The sequence below is a fragment of the Poecile atricapillus genome, chromosome W (genome assembly GCF_030490865.1).
Source record: "Poecile atricapillus isolate bPoeAtr1 chromosome W, bPoeAtr1.hap1, whole genome shotgun sequence".
Classification (NCBI taxonomy): domain Eukaryota; kingdom Metazoa; phylum Chordata; class Aves; order Passeriformes; family Paridae; genus Poecile; species Poecile atricapillus.
In genome coordinates, this window is record NC_081288.1 from 16,187,446 (window position 1) to 16,208,899 (window position 21,454).

Here is a 21,454-nt window from a genome sequence, read left to right on the forward strand (position 1 = left end):
CCCCTGCTCCTCCTCCCGTCCGTAATTAGCGGCCCCTGATGTCGGGATGTCTCTATCCAGGGTGGGTCACCCCTGCCACGCACCGCCACTCGGGCGAGACAGCAGAGGTACAACTGCGCTGGGACGGCTCGGGTTACCCGGGACATCTACTCTACCCGGAGCAGAGCACAAGCTCCTGGAAGCGGGAAGGAGAGAGCGGGGTGGGGGGATAAAAATCCTTAGGGCAATTTTTAGTGGTAGAGTGGGAATTAAAAACGCGAAAGCACCTGGCCGACAGCGGCAGTGCCGGGGGTGGGGCCGTTCCGAGGGCGCCGCCGCCGCTCCGGGGCTCGGGGAAGGGACGGGTCCCTCCCGAGGGGTCTCTCCGAGCCGAGCCGGGGGGCGGCCCCCGGAGGGACATCTCGGTCCCGTCCGGCGGTGGGAGCGGCGGAACCGGGGCTGCGGCGGACGGAGCAGCGCTCTCGGCCGAGGTGAGCCCGGGGCTGCGGGGGATGCGGGGCTCGGCCGCACCAAGGCTGGGCGGCTTGGCCCTCGCGTCCCGCTCGGGGAAAGAGGTGTTTTTGCGCGGGGGAGGTGAAGATGGAGTGGCCGTGCTGCCGGAGCGGCAGCGGGACCCCGGCAGCGCCGGGCCGGCTCCGTGCGGCCGCCGCCGCTCCGCGGGGCAGCTCTTGGCGCTCCTTCCCGGAGGGGCGGCGGCGTTTCGGCCGCGGAGTGCGGAGGGCAGTCCCTCTCGGGTCCCCCGCACCTCTGTAAGGTCTGTGCTGCCCGGACAGCGCTCTCGGGGGCAGCGGCGAAGGGGCGAGTGAGGGTGGCAGCTCACACGCCGTGCCCGCTTGTGCCGCAGGCTGCAAGGGCTCCGTCCTGCCCCAGGAGCACTGGTGGGACTCTGGCAGGTCCGGGAGGATGGCAGCAGCGTGAGGACGAGGAGGAAGGGGTCAGCTGGGAGGGAGAAAAGCGGAGTTCCGCTCTGCCAGCGGTGACTAAGAGGTCTGACTTGGCTGAGAGGGTGGAAAGACATCAGAACTGGTGAGCGGGGAGGGTGCAGTTGGCTGCCGTGTTCCCGGACAGACGTGCTCTGGAAAACGTCGGTGTCTGGACAGGGATAAGGTCTGAGGAAGAAAGATGGAGATTCACAATAGAACTGTAGGAGAGGAGGAAGAGGCATTGAAAAAAAATACAGAACTCTTGTAAGTGTAGTAACCCAAAACTATTAATGCTGCTGGAAGAAGACGAGTTTAGAAGCTTTGGCTAAAAATGAACCATCCTGGTTAAGTGAACATATTGCTTTCTAAAGCGTGAGAAGTTTCTCAGAATAGACTGGATGTTTCTTAACTCTAAAGAAACCAGCATTGAACTATTATCCACGGGGTTTGTCACAACGGAAGCCAGAGGAGCAAAATCTCAAGAAACTCAAATACCCCTGAGTTTGAGTTTTGTAGCAATCCCAGCAGCATCTCGAGTCAGTGGCTCTGTAGGAGGAAGCACTGACTGGTGAGGCACCTGTGAATGCCCTTCTCTTGTTCATGTGCCCTTTTAGGCAGCACACAAATGGCCATTGCCCTTGAGGGAAAGAGTGTATGAAGCTGAGTGAAAAGCAGTCTGCCTGCCAGGTTTAGCTTTAGGTGGGCAGTTCAGGGAGCAGCTGTCCCTGTGCCACAAGGTTTCCTTCTCATGGGATTTCTACTGACTTGAGGCATTTGCTCCCTCCATCCGGCAGTGGCTCTAATGAAGCCTTTTTCCTGTTCAGAGACATCATTGTGCCAAGTTGCCATGCACTGAAGTTCAGTGACACCACCAGGATGCAGCCTCCTGGCTGCCTGCTGTAGAATTTTTCTGTGCCAATATTTGTGTGTGTCTCACTGGCACCTGTGCCACAAGAAAGTACATCCAAACCTTCAGCAGAAGCAGCCTTTTGCTGCTTTAGGTTTAGCAAGGCCAGTCACAGCAGGTTCGGAGGAGCACCAAGGAAGAGACTGAGGAGGGAGGGAGTGGGGCCATTCCCTAGCAGCAATCAGCCATAGCCTTGGCTTTTTCATCAGTAGGTATTTTGCACAAGGTGCTTATGAGTAATTCTTCCATCTTACTTTCATTTCATTTGGTCTCTAGTATAGAGAGGAGCCTCTGTGCCAGTCACAGTCACCATAAGAAACCATGCAGATGTGCCTGTTCCCTATGTAGAGGTGAGACCAGAGGGGTAGGATACCCATGTGCCAGATATGCCTTGCTGTCAGTGCCCTGGGTTCCAAACCACCAAAAGGTTTGGATCATGTTACAGGATGTGACGGCAGGAGAGACTGGGGATACCCCTCTTGTCTTTGCTTGCAGCCCCCCAGTAAATCTGCATAGCTGTGCTGTTATTCAGCTTCCTAAGGGTTGTGCTTCCCAGACTTGTCAAAAACTTGGACTGTATCTTCTGGCTTTGTGGTTCCTTTCTCTGCTCTAGTGGTGGGGTGGGGGTGGTGTTTTACTTCTGACCAAATTAACGTTTAAACTCCTCAAATTGCTGGGTTGTTCAGGTTACAGAACAGATTAGCAGATCTTTTGGGTGGTGCTTTCACTGGGAAACTGGTGATACGCTATCAACTCACTTCTTGTAACTTACTTCTTCACTGTCTTTACTGACTTTTACAATTATCTTAAACTGGGGCTGGGAACTCTGCCTGACAGTTTAAATGAGGTTTGGTGGAATTTCAGATTATGGCATTGTGAACCAACCACTCCCCTGTCAGTGAAGGATTAAGTACACTTATGTTTATTTAGATTTTTCTCTTAGGGAAACGTTCTCACTCTTTTTTGTACAATTGCATAACACCTCCTGTCTATGCAAGGTTAATGTCTCCCAGTCTGTATGTAATAAGCTCAGCCTTGCAGTTGCACTGTCAGATAGGAAAGTACTTCCTCAATACTCATAGGAGGAAACTTGTGAGACAGAAAAACAGCCCCCGAGATCCTTGAAGAAACTTAGACATTGACTTCACTATAATTTCAAATCAGAGGTGAAACTTCCTGATTCAGTTCTAAGTGACCTGCTCCTTGGATAGACAGAGGTCCCCTAAATCCACATGTAGTTGGCTGTTAGACCATCTTTCCTTGTAGTTAGCAGTGATACTGTGAATTAACAGAATTTTCTCACTTCCTGATGAGGTGGAGTTTCTGGCTTCTGCGTTCTCATGATCTCCTTGGACATGCCACCAAAGAGCAGCTCCTTTTTTTAGCCATGTGCCAGTATTCTTTTGAGCTGTGAGGGTTAAAACAGTGTTTAGTCTTAAATTTTATACCCCGGCACACAAGAGCCTGCATGGCTTCCTACAGAAATGCAGTAACAGGAAACTACTGTTTGGAAGCTGTTGGTGGCAAGGAGCTGTATCAGTTTCCCAGCTTGCCCACTGCTAGCATCTGTCCTTTTGTCTCTTTGCCCTTTCCAGCAGCTTTACACAGCCAAATTCTGCCATCCCTTTCATTTTAAGTATTGATGAGGGTTTTATGTAGTTGCTTCCTGAAAACTAAAAGCTGTGAGGTACAAAGCTGCTCTTTTCAGTAAAGAAGACCCAAAAGATGGTCTACAATAAAAAAGTGTTGGGAAACTTTTCTTGACAGAGTGCTGAGACTGATTCTCCTGTGTGGTTTTGGGTGGAAGGCGAGCTACCGCAGCTTTCTCCCTGTTGTGCAATTCCATCTTCTGTCCTGCCCCACAGCTCAGGGTTTGTCAATTGCTGGTCACCTGAAGCCATCCTTCAATAGCTGCTTCTCCCACAGTGTCTCCTGTGCTGGGCTCAAGGGCTGTGGTGGCAGGAAGGGAGGAATGTGTTGAGCTGAACAGTGTTGGGGAATTATGCAATTGCCATGAGGAAGTGAGGAGGCCACAGCCCAGCCTGAAGGGGGTGGATGAAGGCTCAAAAAAAGAAAATAGGGGGGTGGGCTTCAGGTTACTGCAGGCCTTTTTGAGCTGGGAGGCAGGTTACCGCTCCCACATCACTGGCATGTTGTGCTCTGCAGCAGGGAGGGCTGGCCAGCTGTGCAGCACCTGCTGCTGGGGCTTTGCTGCTTTGTTGTCCTGTCTGACAGGTGCAAGTAAATATTACCTCTCCATTAATGAAATAGGCACAGAAATCTGAGGGAGGCATCAAGCCATAGTGTTTTGTGTTTATGAACCTTTACTTAAGAAACACTCAAGTTCATATGAAATCCTTGCAAGAATATGTAGAACCTTGCATTTATTTCAACAAGTAGTCTTAAGACTAGCAACAGCATTTTGTAATGTTAAGAAAATTAATCTTCCTGGGGCTTTTTGGATAATCCCAGGTATCCCTGAATAGTGAGGAACACATGTCGTCACCAGAGGGTCCTCCTGCCCCACACCTTGGTGGCCTGGCCCCAGGGTGGGCAGCTCATACCTGCACAGCTCCCTGGAAGGCTTTGGGAAAGCTGCAGGGCAGAAATTACATTTCTCTGCCAACCCTCTATTTGACTAGAATCACAGAATAAGCTGTGAGAAGGAACACACAAGGCTCATTGAGTCCAACCCCTGCCCTGGACAGGACAACCCAACAATCCCACCCTGTGCCTGAGAGCATTATACAAATGCTCCTTGGACTCTCTCAGGCTTGTGCTGTGACCAGATCCCTGGGGAGCCTGTTCAGTGCTCCAGCACCTTCTGGGTGAAGAACCTCTTACCAAAACCCACCCTAACCCTGCCCTGGTACAGTTCCAGCTGTTCCCTTGAGTAGTTCAGCCCTGTGTTCATTTGCACAGGCAGTTGCCATTTCAGTGTTAAAAATGTCTGCTCTTGATCAGACGGGTGAATTCTCTATGTGAGTGCCATGTGGAGCATGAACAGTATGGAATTTTGAAAGGATGCATTCAAGGAGGTCACCAGTGATCCTGATATGCCCTATTTGAGCTAAATCCAAATGGGAAGTTCTCATGAAGTGTACAGAAGTGAACGGAACCGTGCAGAAAGTTGCATTAGTTCTTGGTGTTCCATACATATTGGCAGCAGGCTATTGGTATTCCACGTTCCATATGTTTTGGTATTCCTCAGTGAACAGGAAACTATAATTTAGGTTGTGTAGGCTGTGTAAAAGGTCAAGGCATTCAAAATGTGGCAAGGACAGTACCTGGTGGAACCTTGGGAAAGGCCCTGTGATTCCCCCTTAGGCTGTGATTGCAGGAATGGCTTCACACAGACTGGCCTGCACCAAAGAAGCACAGATGCAAACACGAGTCTTGAGCCCATATCTCTGCTGCAGGCTGTCTCATTCCAAGTGTTTCTAGAGACTGGTCTTGACCACAGCTCTCAACAGCACGTGGTAGCAATTCAGAGTTCCTACTTCTGCTCTTGGCAAACATACTGGACTGGCAAGAGCAAAGGGGTAAAAGCAGAAGGTGCAGTGCAGGGCAATTTTGTCTGTGGTCTTTGGGAGGAAAGAACCTACATGCTTTGCTCTGACAGTTTGTGCAGTCTGTAGTTCTAGGAGGATTTTTTCTAATTTGTTCTTGATGAAAGCTTTGCAATCTTGAATTTTCATTGTGCTCAAAAGGAAGAAAATGCCTGTCTATAGCTGCTCTGAAACACAGTAACTGGGAACTGATTTATGTAAACTTTCAGCAGCTTTTTTTTTAATTTCAGTTAAGGATGCCTTAACACCAAATATATTTGCTGGGGATTACACCCACTGGTTATTTCTAAATTGCCTTAGCTCTAGATCCAAGATTAGTATGTTTAATTTTTGTGTACCAAATGTTATTTAAAAGTCTGCCTTGACAATTGTGCTTTGATTCTAGTTTGAAATTTTAAGGTTTTTTGTATTTTCTTATAATTTAAGGTTTCATTTGGCTCTTAAAGGAGAAGCTTAAAAACAAAAGAATATCTTTGCCTTCTGGGAAAAACAAAAGCAAGGGTGAAACCTGTTGGCAGGTAGGAATGGAATAATGGATGTAACCTTCTCCATGAAGGAGCAGGAAAAAGACTCTGGGTCTTTTCTAATGTTAATCTGGGAAAATATCCTGGAATCAGTATCAAGGACCATATTTAACAAAGCATTTAAACCCGGTGTTTCACCTGACTTGTGTAGAAATGCCTTAAGCTTGTCTTACATCACCTGGAGTGGGCTGCAGCCCTGTCTGCCTCTGGAAACTCTGGGATGGATGTTTTGTGCCTTGCCTGAGCCAACAGCACATTGCTGCAGCTGTGGGTAACCAACCATTGGGGCTGGAACAGGATGGGGCTCTGGCAGCATGTGAGAGCTGCTTTGTGCCTGTTGGGATTGCTGCTGGGATGTGGCACATGGCTGGGGACAGCAAGTACCACAAGAAAGAGACTTATTTAAAAAAACAAGCAAGTTTATTCCTTGCTCTGTGTGCCACAGGAAAAGCACTCAACAGGTCTGGCCCTGTGAGAAGGGCAGCCTGGGTTTGGTGAGGGAGGACCTGGCTCTTGTCTCTGGCTGCTGTGATACCTCTTTGCTCTCAAGTCATCTCTGTTGTCCCAGCAAAGTCCTAAAGCGCCTCTTTCTGACAGGGCCAGGAAACTTTTTAATGTCTGTTTTGCCTTTTAGGCAGTAACAAAGTACCTGCTAAGGTAAAAACAGGAGCGAATTTCAAGCAAACACAGCTGCGTGTTTGCATTGGTGTGGCAGTCATTCCTGTGCCTGTGGTCATTCCTCTTTCTTTGTTTCCTCCATTGAAAGTGCTGCATGGAACCTCAGGGGTGCAACACCATCAGCTGTTGTGTAGCTTCAGATGAGACTTCATCAGACATGATGGGAAGAAATGGAGCTTTTGCTTCAGAGGTGTTTGCAGTGCCCCAGAGGCGCCTGTGGTTACCCTGCTGCTTTCACCATTGTTGCTGAAACAGCTGTTGGAACCTGCTGCACCTATTTGCTGCTTGAGATGCTTCTATATTTCTCTCCTGTTAAGCAGTGGAGTGTCTTTGAAGAAAAGTAAATCATTGCTATTTCCTTGCTGTTTGTGAGGGAGAAGTAGTGCTCCTAACTACTATCCCTCACAGCTGTGCTTCAGTCCATCTGTTCTGTGGAAATCGAACCCTCAGGAGGGCTTCATATTTATTTTGTAGGCAAAGTTTTCTGCCTTGCGTTACTGAGGTAATCCCCTCCTTTGTTGGCAACTTCTCCTTAGGCTGGTTTAGTTGCAACACAAAGCTTTGCTTTCTGAGAAGTCTTCAGAGAGGTGTGTGGCAGTACTGGGATGTCCTTATCTTCCTGTTTAACTGGTAGAGAGCCCTTCGGTACATGCTAGTGAGATGCTTGGGATAAACTCTTGACAGGTTTAAGCAAATAATAAAATCTGGGATGGGAAGCTGTCAAAAAATTGTTGGCAAGTCCTTTGCATTCAAGTCAGTAAATGATGACATGGCACTTAGAATCATTCATCTTCCTTCTTTAAAGAATTTCTAAAAAATTGGATGGGTAGCTTTTGGAAATCAGTGTTACCACAAAGGGAAGGAAAAAAAAAGATATGAGTCATTCAGGAAGTCAGTAACCCTCACCACCTAATTTCTTCTAAAATCAGTTTTGTTTGCACTAGGTACTGAAGAACAGCTCACCAGCTGGTAATCCAACATGCAAATCCAAGTTTCACCCTTACAGGAACTAAAAAAAAACCCTAGGGAGTTGTCTGCATTTAAACACTGCAAAGTACTCTGTATGAGGCAGAACTAGCAGGGTTTGAGGAGCCAGGGGCTGCAGGGCTCACCTGTGTGGAAAGGGGCTGTGATTCCAGCTGGTTCCAATCAGCTCCAAACTAGGCAAACCCAGCCCATTGCACACCAAAACGGCAGCTGGTCAGAACAGCATACTCTGCCACTGCTTGAACGTTTTTGAGAAAGCATGGAAGCTGCTAGGGACAGGATGGTGGGGTCTTTTTGTTTCTTGCAGCTGTAAGAACAGAAAGTGTGTGTTACCCTTTCAGAGTCCCAAGGGAAGCAGAGGGTCTGGAGGGAAGGGCAGCTAACCAGGAGGTGGCTGCTCCCAGGGCTGCTGGCTAGGTGATGTGTCAGGTAGTGTAGAAACACTCCAAAGTGGCCAGTCTGAGAGGCTGAAGGTGTCTTGGAAAAGTCATAGAAAACAACAAGGCTTTTGTTCAACAGAGGGGGAAAGAAAATGAGACAGAAAAAAAAAGTCCCAGCAGAGAGTTTTCCTCTTGTTTTCAACTGAAGAGTGATTAATCTGTATGGATGCTAAATACAAAAAAGCAAGCAGGAAGCACAGTGTCCATGGGAAACCAAGTCACCTAACTTTCTCAGACTGGCCTGAGATGTGGCCAAGGAAATCATAAGGAGGAATCAAACCAGTCCTTGGAGACAGAAGACAACCTTGCAGGTGTTGTCTGTCAATTTCTTGTTTTCTTGCAAGAGAAGGTCGAGGGATGGTGTACACAACTGACCAATGATGGTGATGTGTTACTTTACTGACCAATAAGAGTTTTACCTTTCTGGACCTTCTTGGACTTGTCTATAAAAGAAGATCTGGAATATTAAAACTCACTCTCTTGTGCAACCAGAAGAGAATCTGTGTCGTTACTTTCACCATTCCCAATACAGTGTGACAAATCTGAAATGGAAAATTCTATTATCAAGCTGATCCATAGCTCTCTTTAGGAGGCATAATATAGTTCTGTTAGATTATGCGCATTTCTGGTTTGTCTAACAGAACTTCTGTTTTTACTGCTGGATTATATTGATTTTATTTCTTTTAAATTATACAAACTTTTACCAAAAGATAAACAGGGATTAAAGTAGAGGAGACACTAAAATGTTCTGCATCTTTCTGACAACTTTTTATCTTTTTCTTCAAAAAATATGTTCCTTGTGAAATATTTCTGGGTTTTTAACTTTATTAAGAGCCAGGCACTTCTGAGAAAAGCACTGTCACACTGATGACAGTGCTCTTCAATTAAACTGTGCTTTTATACAGCTTCTTTCATGCCATGTCTCCTGTCCTTGGACTCATGAAGGTTAGCTGGTACATGGGTGCTGTACCTCAAGGGGAAAACCAAGTTTGGGGCTGGAGATGCAGAACTGGCCAGTGCAGCAGAAGAGGAGCGTGGAAGACTCCGGAAAGTAATCCTGGATCCAGTCTCCTGGGAAGTGACTGAAGGATGATTATTTTCTCTGTGCTGCCTAGGAGCTCTTGTGCTGGGGGCATCCAGGACACACAGTAAAGAGAAATGCTCTGTAAGGGCTCTTTTCCTCCTTGTTACTCTCCTTGTTTTATCTCCCTCCTCCCAAAATATGGAGTCTGAGATGGCTGTAGTACAAAGGAGATTCTTGTAGGAAATTTCAGTTACTTGTTTTAATCTGATACATGCTGGGGAGTGAGCTCTGCCTAGGGCTGGTGTGTCCTCAGCAGGAGAGAAGAGGGGAAGCAAAGCTCTCCCCATGCTGTGTTTGGAGATGCCATTTATGAACATCATCCCTTTAGTCTTTTACTTGTACTTCAGATTTATCTCTCTCAAGTGATTTTGGCCATTCCCTTGTTCACTTGGCTCATGGTCTCTGGTTTTTGCTTTATAACCGTTCCTGAAATTCAGATGAACAGGCAGAGTCCAGAAGAGAGAACTGCAGAAGGTAGTCACTCAGCTGCATCCTGCCATTACAGCCCAAGCTGAGATCTTGACATTTAAATTTGTATATCATGATGAAGCAAAACATCATCCTGTAATATGCTGGCAGAGGTATGAGAAGTATAAAGCATGCTTCAAAATGGCATCTATAACCAGGGGGAAAATGAAGTAGGCACATGAGGTCTGGCAAGTTAAAGTCTGAGACTATAGAAAACACTGTTTGAAAACAATTTCCAAAAGATAGTAAAGCTACCAATATTATTAATCCTTTTTTTTTTCAAGTTGCAGAAAGAACATGAAGCCTGCTACAGAGACAGAAGTTCATTAGGAAATGAGATTGGGTGTTCAGAGATCACTTTGAAACAACCCAGAATTAAATTCTGCATCTGGCTACAGGTAAGAAGAACTTGGGGATGCTGGGCCCTGCTGTTTGTGAACAGAGAAGGGCTGGTGGGAGATGTGGTGGTTGGAGTCTGTCTTGGGCATAGTGGTCTTGAAAGGAGAGTTTTCAATTCTCCATTTTCCATTCAAGTATGGAATGGAGTCACAAAACTTCTACCCTGGACTTACAGACTTTGGCCTGGGGTGCTGGTTGAGGCAGTCCCTTGGGAAGCAGTCCTGAGGGGCAAGGGGTGCAGGAAGGCTGGACATTCTCCAAGAACATCTGAAAGGCACAGGAACAGGCCAGCCCAATGTCCCGTAAGACAAGCCAGCAGGGAAGAAAGCTGGCCTGGGTGAACAGGGAGCTTCTGATTCAGTTCAAGGGAAAAAAAAAAAAAAAAATTACCAGCTTTGGAAGTAGGGGTAAGTGGCTCAGGAGGATTACAAGGCTGTCATTAAGTTATGCAGGGAAAAAGTCAGAAAGGCCAAGGGCCTAGCTAGAATTTAATCTGTCAAGTGCCACAAGAGATAATTTTTTTTTTTTTTCCTAATACATTAATAACAGAGAGCCAAGGAGACTCTCCATCCTTTATTGCATGTGAGGGGAAACATTGCCACCAAGGATGAGGAAAAGGCTGAGGTACTTGATGCCTTCATTCTTTCAGTCTTTAAATGAAAGACTAGTTATTATCAGGGTGTCAAGCCCCCTAAGCCAGAAGAAAGGGACAGGATGGTCCCCTTGTAATCCAGGAGGAGACAGTGACCTGTTGCTCCACTTAAAATTGCACCATCTATGGCACCAGGTGGGATCCACTCAAGGGGACTGAGAGAGACGGTGGACGAGCTGCTCTCCATCATTTACTGGCAGCCCTGGTGAACTACAGGAGCTCAGGACCTCTGAACAATGAACCAATATGATTTCACAGAAGCCATTTATTGATTATATTACACATCTATTCATACATTCTAAAACTACTGTTCACACAATCATGCATCTTTTCATTGGTGCCCCTATCCTTTCCACAAGCTCTGCACACACCCCTTGGGGCACAGGATTGGTTACAGTCCAGGAGTTCAACCACCCTCTGTTATCTGGCTCTTGTGGTCCTGCTTTCTTGTTTTTCAGCCTCTTCTTTCTTATTTTTAGAATAGCTTATGTCTCGGCAACCTGGAGAAATTCTATAGGGTCTGATAATAAACTCTAAATACGGCTTGGCTGGAGCACATCATGGCCCAAGCTGCTCAGATGCATTACTACAGTGAACTAGGGAAGTCCCAGAAGACTGAGGGTTAGCCAGTGTGACACCCGTCTACAGGAAGACTGAAAGGAGGATCTGAAGAGCCACAAGCCCATGAGCCTGACCTTGATACCAAGGCAGGCTGTGGAACAGATCATACTGAGCATGACCAGCCAGGGGGCCTGGCCCAGCCAGCACACATTCATGAGAGTCAGGTCCTGTTTAACAAACCTGTTCCTGCAAATTTCTGACTGTCCAAGTGTAACAGAATTACTGACCATTTTCCCTTCCTCTTGGGTTGCTGCTTATTGTATTCAGGGAGGCTGATTGAAATGTAATGATGTTGCCATGTCTGGCTATCTGATTTTCTGTTTGGGGTAATTTCTTAAGTCCATCATTGATATTCTCTGTTGCAAATAACAGAGCCTGTAGATATTTTTTTCTGGACAGCTTCAGTGAGATGCCATCATATCTGTGGTTGCTTTGTGTACGGTGATCTGGGAATCAGCAGCTATCAAAGCTGCCATATAATTTCTTCCCACAATCTGTTTACTTTTTGTTGTAGAAACTTGCTAATCTCATTCTCTGACTCTTTGCTGTGGCTTTCTTTTAATGCATCTTATCCCACAGAGTGTCTATCTATCATTTTATTACAGCTATACAAGAAGGTGTTTATACTTCTTTCTTTTATTTCAGGAGAAAACTTAGTTCTAAACCCACTGTAAGTGAATTGGATATTGCAGGGTTCATTCTGGAAAGGTGAAGTTGTGATAAATACAGAAGATGCAGTTAAGAGACAAATGCCTTAAATGTCCTATGCCTTCAGCTGCAGTATTTTATTGATTTGATATACTACATTTACAATATTTGCTCTCCTCTTACCTCAAATTTTCACACATGCTTGGTCTGCCATCTTCTCAGAGTTCAAGAGGAAGGAGCTCTAAAGTTGTTGGTAAAAAGCTAAAAACTAATTCCCCTAAATACTAGGGGAATTTGCCGGTGGATACATGCATGTTGGGCACCGTGGTGTCTCTATGCCTATAAAGTCACATATTGAATGCTGCTATTGTCGAATCTCACCTCTTCTACTTTCATTAGTAATGTAAATCTGAAGAAAATTAGGATCTTCAGCTGTTTTTTGGTGGGTCCCCAAAGTACTCTATCAGGCTGCTTGTGATGGGTGATATTTATTAAGAGTTCCAGACTCTTAGCAGCTACCTAGGTATGCAGCAGTGCTTTACTCGACCGTTTCCCCTCCTGTTTTTTGTTACCGAATTTGTAGCAAATTTACAAACAGCCCCTTAGGTGTTTTGCAGTTCCTATGTCCACACAGTTGCTTGAAAGGACATCACTAATCTCAAGGGTATTTGGTTTGTTCCACTGAAGACAACAGGGGCTGGTGCAAACACTTTTTCCAAGGCTAACCAGAGCTGTGTTGCTGTGTTTATGCTGGACGTACATTCAAACATAGCTTTTACAGTTATATAAAAGTATATATATATATATAAACATATTTATTTATGGTTATATATATATATAGTTATACACTACCATAAAGTAGTTGAACTCTTGATAAGAATACAGAACAACGACAAGAATAATAAAACAAAGAAAGAAGTGAAGCTTCTTTTTGAAGTATACCACAGTGTACTTTCACTTAGCCCATGAAGCCTGGATGTTCATGACAAATTCTGGCTGATCTCTACCAGATCTCCCGCCAGCCCCAGGCTCAACTCTTCCAGTGCTGGGTCCCTTGCTGCAAGAGCTGCCACTCTCTGCTTTGCTACCCCAACAGTACTTTTCTTAAATCCAGAAGGATATTTTTAGTGACCAGAACTGCATGAATGAAAGTTAGCTTGACCACAAGAGGGCACAGCTATTGCTTGGAAATGTTGGGATCAACCAAAGCATCTTTCCCAGCTTAAGATGGAAAACCATCTCTAGCCAGTTTCTCTGCATGTTCTGAGGTGCAACAAAGAATTACATTGCAAATCCATTTTAGTTAATAGTATATTATGTATCTAAAGATACACATATATTTGCTAACAGTTAGATCATCTCTTTGCACCTTCTTTCCTTTAATTTTCTTCTAATTTGCAGGCCTATTCAGCTTCATAGGCAAAATTTCCTAATTACATAGGTATAAGTTGTATCAATTAAATCCTAGAAGGGAAACCATAGTGAAGTTTTTATTGACATCCTCCATTTATATTCTGTTTTTGAAGCAACACTTGCACTTCTGTGATATGGACAACCACAGTTTTCCTGTAATCATCTGATCACCTCTGGCTATGACATTTGTTTGTATAGTAAGATTTAGGCCTGGGAGTTCTGAGACCTTCTGCAGAACTCATGCTCTGAGAATTACACAGATCTAATGTAATTATGTAGAAACAATCCTAATTGTTTTCAGTGCAAAGTGAGAATGTAACGTTTCATTCTCTGACATCACTAAATTCATGCCCTTAAAAAATTTTTACAATTAATTTCTTCCTTTTGTTATCACTATTTGAACTGTCATGTAGATCATACAATGTTTTATAATAATATCCCTCAATAATAAATTTTTTTCTCATGAGGAATGATTTTACAGGTTTCAGGGACTTTTGAGTATCTGCTATTACAATTTGAAAGGTTAAGGATTGCAGGAATGCAGGATGCTTTTTTGGCTTCAAATTAGTTTGCTTCATGCACAATTCATGTTGTACCATCAGTCAGTCATTCAATTATCATCTAGTTTGGGCTGTTTCCCTTTTTTGCTGTCTGTGATTTTGCTACCAAGGAAATATTAGTGAAGATATTCATGTAGGGCAGGAAAGCACTTTGCTCAGGGCAGGGTGCACTAAAAGTAGGCGTGAACATGTGCTGAGCTAGCAGCAGCAGACTGGTGGCAGTCCTTGCATGGTGGAGTTACGAGATCATCTGTGGTAGCAGCCCTCTGTCTCCTTCCTTTGTTTTATCCCTTTTGGTTTTGGAACAAGGGATCCTCGATGATATTTCAATAACAGGGTTTAAATTGTACAGTGAGGCGCCTCTGAACATTTTGCAATTTTCGTTTGGACACATTTTTTGTTCACATATTTCAAGCCCTGTATTGCCTAACATGGCTTTTAAATTTAATAAGCAAGGCCATGAAAATGATAGGCAGCATTTTCATGGAAAGCACCTGGGCAGAAAAGGGCCTGGTGTCCTCTGGACCACAAGCTGAGCATGAGCCAGTGGATATCCCCACAGCCTGTGGAACATGGCCTGCAAGGTCATGGGGATCCTTGCCTACCACCCAGCACTGGTGAGACACAGCTGGAGGGCTGATTCTGGAATTCCAGGATGAGGGAGGCGTATCCGTACTGGAGCAAGTCCGGCAAAGGGTCACTAAGGTGAGAAGGGGAATGCAGCGCATGGTGCATGAGGAGAGGCTGGGAGAGCTTTGCTGGCTTTTCTTGGACTAGAGCAGGCTGGGCTGTGTGGTCAGGGTGTGCAAACTCCTGACTGAAGGTGGGTGGGCAAAGGACACAAGTGACTGTTCAATGCAGCGGTGGCAGGAGACCCAGTGGGCACAAATTGAACCGTGGCAAGTTAGAATGAAAGGAATGGTGGTGAAACACTGGATCAGGTAGCCCAGAGCGGTTGTGGTGGAGTCCCTGTGCTGAGCCCTGAGCTGTCCTGAGTCTGTCAGTGGTGCTGCTGTGCATGGAAGGATCTGGGGAGAGGAGAGGGGTCTGGGATGCTACAGAGCAAAATTTGTTTCAGGCAGCTGAGGAGGAACTGTGGTAAACCCTAAATTTAGTGGCTGTACTGCTACAGGACGGATTTATGACTGTACCAGTGTTTCTCATGCAAGGGAAGGTCAGCCACCCTTGATCACAGGGACAAGGGGGAACTGTCATAGAATGAGGGACACCTGAATGTGGCAAAGTCCTTCAATGAGGTCCCTGGCATATGAGGGAGTATTCCCTAGTGAATGAGTAAAGTATGAGGTAAGAGAATGTATTTCCAAGGGGGTGTTCTGTACTTAGGGCTTGGGGTGGGAGCAGGCAGCTCTATGGAAGGATCAGCTCAGTTATTGTGGCAGCCCCAGGAGCAGGGTGAGTGCTGGGAATTCTTAGCAAAGGAGGAAAAAAACGCCAATCCATTTACCCACCACTCTAAAGCTTAAAGGATAGCAACAGTGAGGTTTCAATTTCCTCCTTTTTATTTAAATTACTTTTTAACTAACTGGTTTGTTCACAGTGCATCTGTGTGACCTTTGCATCAGCTACTCACTACAGTTGAGTGATGTCACATCCTCCACATTTTATTTCCTCCATGTACTCACTGTTCCTTTTCAGAAGAAGGGGGTGCCAAACCATAGAGTGGCAGGCATCCTCATAGACTTTAATTTCTTAAACATTTTTTCAGCTGGACAGGGAATTCTGTGGCATCATGAAAAAGCTGGGACAGGTGAGTTTTCTGCATTCTCTTCAGCACTGGCTCTGTTCTGCCAAATCTGTTCCTCTTTGCCTTCAACAGCTTAAGAAATTATTATGGGGTTAACCTAACTGTGATGTGGAGGGTGTGGATTGTAAAGGGTTTGTAAAAAGAAGGGTGAGCCGGGTTTTGCTGCCTGTAGCACTGGCAGCACACGCTGGCGTTACTGTGCAGGAGGAGAAAACCTTCTGGGGATCCAGAACTGATCATTTCTGTATCGGCTGCCCCTCCTTTGTCCTCAAGTCTCAGTGCCCCTATCAAGCCTTTTTCAGGCACATGAGAAGTGCCATATGTGACCGAAGCTCTGTGATCACAGGAGAACTGACAAATGGGGTTGTGCCAGCTGGGTTTTCTGTCCTGTACCCTGCTTGTTTGCTTTCCACCTGCCAGAGATTTTTGCACGTGTGTCTCACGTTCAGAAAGATAGGAAGTTGTGGAGGTTAACAGAAGAGGTCTCTAATAGAGTTTGCAGAGTTTGTTGTGCACTGCTATGAAGGTGGGACACGCCTGTGAAGGAAGGGTCATACTCTGCTGCCTCATCTGTCAGGTTTTTTTCTTTCCTTCCCTTCAGGCTGTCATAGGAGAGCAACCTATGGCTGGAGAGAGAATGCTCAGGATGCCCAGCTTCCTCCTAAAGCCCACCAGGGTCATGCTGAGCCACAAGCCCTGGGCACTGTTTATCCTCATCTTTGTGTTTGTATCCTTTGCGTACATCAAGTTGTATTCGAATATCTGGGAGGACCCAAAGAGCAGAGGCCCCCTCTACGGCTCGTCTGCTGAAATCAGCTGTGCTCACTATGTGCCTTCTTCCCTCAACATTGCTGGTGGGCCCTCTCCTTCTACAGGAAGTGTGTTTTTTGTGGAGACCTCAGAGCAAACTACCCCAAGTTACCTGTTCTCATGCTCTGTGGAGTCAGCGGCCAGGGCACACCCCGCATCAAGAGTTGTGGTGCTCATGAAAGGCTTGGCCAAAGAGAATGCCTCCTTACCCAGGCACTGGGCTTTCTCCTTGCTGAGCTGCTTCCCCAATGTGGAAATCCAGCCCCTGGACTTGACAGACCTCTTTTCTGGAACACCTCTGAAAAGTTGGTACATGTGGCCTCTGCGCCACTGGGAGCCTCATTTTTTACCTGTCCTCTCTGATGCCTGCAGGATTGTCCTCATGTGGAAATTTGGTGGCATCTACCTGGATACAGATTTCATTGTGCTTAAGAACTTACAGAACCTCACCGATGCACTCGGGATTCAGGATGACGTTGAACTGAATGGGGCCTTTCTGTCCTTTAAGCCCAAACACAAGTTCATGGAGCTTTGCATGCAGGACTTTGTGCAGAATTACAATGGCTGGGTCTGGGGCCACCAGGGCCCAAAGCTCCTAACTCGTGTCTTCAAGAAATGGTGCTCCATCCAGACTATCAAGAGCATGAGCTGCAAAGGTGTGAGTGCTCTTGCCCCAGAAGTTGTTTATCCCATTCCCTGGCAGGACTGGAAGAAATTGTTTGAGCCAGTCAGTGCCTTGGAGCTTCGCAAACTCCTGAAGAACACCTATGCAGTGCACGTATGGAACAAACTGAGCCATGGGACCAAGTTAGAGATCCCCTCCCAGGCTCTGCTGGCTCAGCTCTATTCCCAGTTCTGCCCTGCCACCTACACAAAGATGAAACAGGACTCTGAAGAGTTGTCAAGGGGTGCAGTGTGACCTGAGGGCCCTTGGCTGCAGAGATGTTCCCCAGACCGAAGGAAACCGAGTGCCTTTGACATTCTCCAGAGTTGGTTTCTAGACCCCAGAGCAGGTGTTCTGCGTGACAGCTCTGTGGTTTTGTACCATTTCTGATCTCTGCCTCCGATCCTTTGAGTTACAAATTTACAGCAGAACCTGAGTTCAGCCTCTCTTGCTGTCCTTCAGGAGACCTCTTGCTGCAAGGGAGGTTGAACTTGTTCTTCAGCATCCCTCAGCTGGTCCTCTCTTGGTTTTCTCCAACAGCTCCTCCTGTGGATCCCGGCCTGAGCAGCCCCTTGTGATTTTTCAGCAGCTGTAAAGACCCTTGGCTTGCTCTCTGTGGCATTTCTCGGCTTGTGAACCACTGCCAGTAGGTGCCAAAGGGCACAGTTAGCTGGAGCTCAGAACAGAACTCACTGGCTGGCAAGGATCCTTTACGCCTTGAGAAATACATGAAGAGGATATGCAAATTGCAGGATTTAATATCCCTGCGCCTCTCAGTGTGAAATTCTTCTAAACTTCTAAAGTGAGAAAAGTTGAAATGGTGTTTCCTACTGTTTCCAGTTCCACAGCAGTGGGATGACTTTTCTGGGACTCCTCAGGAAAACAAACAGACAAAAGCAGTTCATTTAGGAGTGGAAATATAAAGTGTCTTGCTCTGCTGAAGTAATTCTTGTAGGAAACCAACATCTAACCAGCCATTGTCACATTCTGAAGAGTCTCAGCATTGCCTGTTTCTGCAGTGCTGTGAGGAGGATTACGTCTCTGTGATTGGAATATGGAGCCCATTGTGGAAGTCCAGAGGATAACATGTCCATATCAACAGAAAGAACAGGTCCAGGATTCAGAGCAGTGTCCCCAGGGACAGAAATAAAAACTCAGAAGCGCATGAATGTTGGAAAAGACCTTCGAGATCATTGAGTCCAACCTTCAATTCCAGTATCATCACGCTCACTGGCCTTTATCCCATGTGTACTCATTTTCTGGAGTGCTTCCAGGGAAGGCGACTCCACCACTTCCCTGGGGAGCCAGTGGAACACGGTGCTTAAGCACTCTGAATTTTTTTCCTCATATCCAAGCTGAACCTACCGTGGTGCAGGGAGTGCTGCATCCAGCCCTGGGCCCAGCACAGGAAGGACAGGGAGCTGCTGCAGCCAGGCCGGAGCCAGGACACCAAGAGCATCAGAGGGATGGAGCAGCTCTGCTGGGAGGAAAGGCTGAGGGAACAATTGGGATTGTTCAGCCTGGGGAAGAGAAGGCTTTGGGGTGTCCTCACTGTGGCCTTGCAGTGCCTGAAGGGAATGCACAGGAAAGATGGAGAGAGACTCTTGACAAGGGCCTGGAGTGACAGGAATAAGGGGGAATGGCTTCACACTGACAGAGAGCAGGTTTAGATTGGATATGAAGCAGAAATTGTTCCCTGTGAGGGTGGTGAGGCCCTGGCACAGGTTACTGCGAGAAGCTGTGGCTGCCCCATCCATGGCAGTGTCCACAATCAGGTTGGGTGGGGCCTGGAGCAACCTGGGATGGTGGAAGGTGTCCTTGCCCATGGCAGGAGGAGTGGAATAAGATGATCTTTGATGTCCTTTCCAACCCAAATTATTCTACTGATAGCGGTGCTGAAATGATTCTATTAATTTCTGCTCGTTCTGTCCCTTGTTCCCTGGGAGCAGGGCCTCCTCTCCACCTGGCTGCACCCTCAGGTGTTTTGGACTCTTCAGGGAATTTTGGAGAGCAATAAGGTCCCCCTGAACCTCCTTTTCCTCCAGGTTAAACTCCCCCAGCTCCCTCAGCTGCTCCTCATCAGACTTGTGCTCCAGCCCCTTGCCCAGCTCCGTTCCCTTCTCTGGACACGCTCCAGCCCCTCAATGTCCATCTTGCAGTGACAGGCCCAGAACTGGACACAGCACTGGACACACCTCACATTGGTGAGGCCTCACGAGTGCCCACAACAGGGGGACAGTCACTGCCCTGGTCCTGCTGGCCACACCATTGCTGACCCAGCCTAGATGCCATTGGCCTTCTTGCCCACCTGGGCACACACTATGGACCAGCAGGCCCAGGCCCTTTCCTGCTGGGCTCTTCCCAGCCACTGTTCCCCAGCCTGGAGCTGCTGGGAGTTGTGACCCAGGGGCAGGAGCCCCAGCACCTGGCCTTGTTGAACCTCAAAGTTATGAAACAGGACTGGCCCTGACAGTGGGCCCTGGGTACAACACCGGTGACCTGCTGCCAGCTGGATTAATTCCACCACCGCTCTCTGGGCCTGGCCATCTGGGCAGTGTTTTTCCAGCAAATGGGGAACCTGTTAAATCCATGGGCTGCAAGGACAATGCTCTCCAGGAGAACGCTGTGGGAGCAGCAATCAAAGGCTTTACTGAAGGTCCACGTACACAACATCCACAGCCTTTCCCCATCCATTAGGTGTTCACAGAAGGAGGTTGGGTCAGTCAAGCAGGACCTGCTTAAACCCATGCTGGCTGGGCCTGATGCCCCAGTGGTACAGCACACATTGTGTGACTGCACTCCAAGTAATCTGTTCCATACCCTTCCCTGGCACCGAGGCCAGGCTGCCAGGCCTGTGGTTCCCCCACTTGTCCTTCCAAGCCTTCTCGCAGATGGGTGTCACATTGGCCAGCCTCCCGTCACCCAGGAGCTCTCCAGTTAACCAGTCCTGGTTAAACGCTGCTAAATGATGGAGAGAGGAGCTTTGCGAGCTGCTTCACCACCTCCCAACCATAGCCTTAGGAGGAAGGATGACATCTCCCTAGACTTGTGCATGTCTGAGCAGCACAGCATGCTCACTAACAAGTCACTAACAGCTTCTTCCTGCAGTGTGGGGACTTTGTTCTGCTCCCTGTTTCTTCTGTCTTCCAGTTCAGAGGGCTGGACATGTCAAGAGTAACTAACTGGGCTTTCGGTTAAAGGCTGAGGTAAAGAAGGCATTGAGTACCTGAGCCTTTTCCTCATCCCTGGAGGTCATGTTCCCACCCCAGCATGAAATAAAGGATGGAGAATCTCCTTGGCCTCTTGTTGGCTATTTTTGTTATTAATGCATTTGGAAAAGCATTTTTTTCTTAACTTTCTTGCTGGTGACCATATTTACTAGCTGGACTCTTACCTTTCTCGTTTTCTCTCTGATTAACTTCATGACATCCTTGTAGTCTTGCTGAGTTGGCTGACCCTTCTTCCAGAACTCTCTGTTCTTCCCTGAGTCCCAGCGGAAGAAGCCTGCTGTTCATCCAGGCCAGCCTACCCTGAACCGGCTTACAGCACATTGGAATGGGCTCCTGCTCCACCTGTATGACCTCCTTCTGGAGGCATATCCAGCCTTCCTGGGCTCCTTGGCCACTCAGGACTGCCTCCCAAGGGATTCTCTCAACCAGTGGTCAGAACAGACCAAAGCCTGTCCTCCACAAGTCAAAGGCAGTGGTTTTGCTGCCCCCCTCCCTCCCTTCATTGAGAACTGAAATGGAATTATGTCACAGTCACTGTATCCGAGGTGGCCTTTGGCAACCCCATCTCCCACCAGTGCTCCTCTGTTTGCAAACAGCAGATGCCCTGGGGAGGGCTTGCCTACCAGCTGTGTTAGGAAGTTTTCTTCCACATGCTCCAGGAACCTCCTGGAGTTCTGGTCTCCTGTCTGTTGGGTGGGATTCCAGCAGACACCTGGTAAGCTGAAGATGTCACTGAGGATGTTGGCAGTGATAGATGTGGGTACATCTATCTACCCCTAATGCAAATCTCTGCCCAGCACTGGTGAGACACAGCTGGAGGGCTGATTCTGGAATTCCAGGATGAGGGAGGCGTATCCGTACTGGAGCAAGTCTGGCAAAGGGTCACTAAGGTGAGAAGGGGAATGCAGCGCACGGTGCATGAGGAGAGGCTGGGAGAGCTTTGCTGGCTTTTCTTGGACAAGAGCAGGCTGGGCTGTGTGGTCAGGGTGTGCAAACTCCTGACTGAAGGTGGGTGGGCAAAGGACACAAGTGACTGTTCAATGCAGCGGTGGCAGGAGACCCAGTGGGCACAAATTGAACTGTGGCAAGTTAGCATGAAAGGAATGGTGGTG

The 21,454-nt window shown here is 47.3% G+C and overlaps 1 protein-coding gene across 2 annotated transcripts; it reads left to right on the forward strand.

Annotated features, from left to right (window-relative positions):
- Positions 1 to 298: 298 nt before the first annotated feature.
- LOC131592325 (lactosylceramide 4-alpha-galactosyltransferase-like) lies at positions 299 to 20,372 on the forward strand. Of its 2 annotated transcripts, XM_058863747.1 has the most exons (4): positions 299 to 470; positions 9,871 to 9,978; positions 15,600 to 15,641; positions 16,240 to 20,372. In XM_058863747.1, exons 3-4 carry the CDS (start codon positions 15,624 to 15,626, stop codon positions 17,365 to 17,367), a joined length of 1,146 nt encoding a protein of 381 aa, XP_058719730.1. In that variant the 5' UTR covers positions 299 to 470; positions 9,871 to 9,978; positions 15,600 to 15,623; the 3' UTR covers positions 17,368 to 20,372. The 2 variants fall into 2 exon arrangements, with proteins under 2 accessions (XP_058719730.1, XP_058719731.1); XM_058863748.1 differs by lacking the exons at positions 299 to 470; positions 15,600 to 15,641 and having other exon boundaries at positions 9,940 to 9,978.
- The last annotated feature ends 1,082 nt before the right edge of the window (positions 20,373 to 21,454 follow it).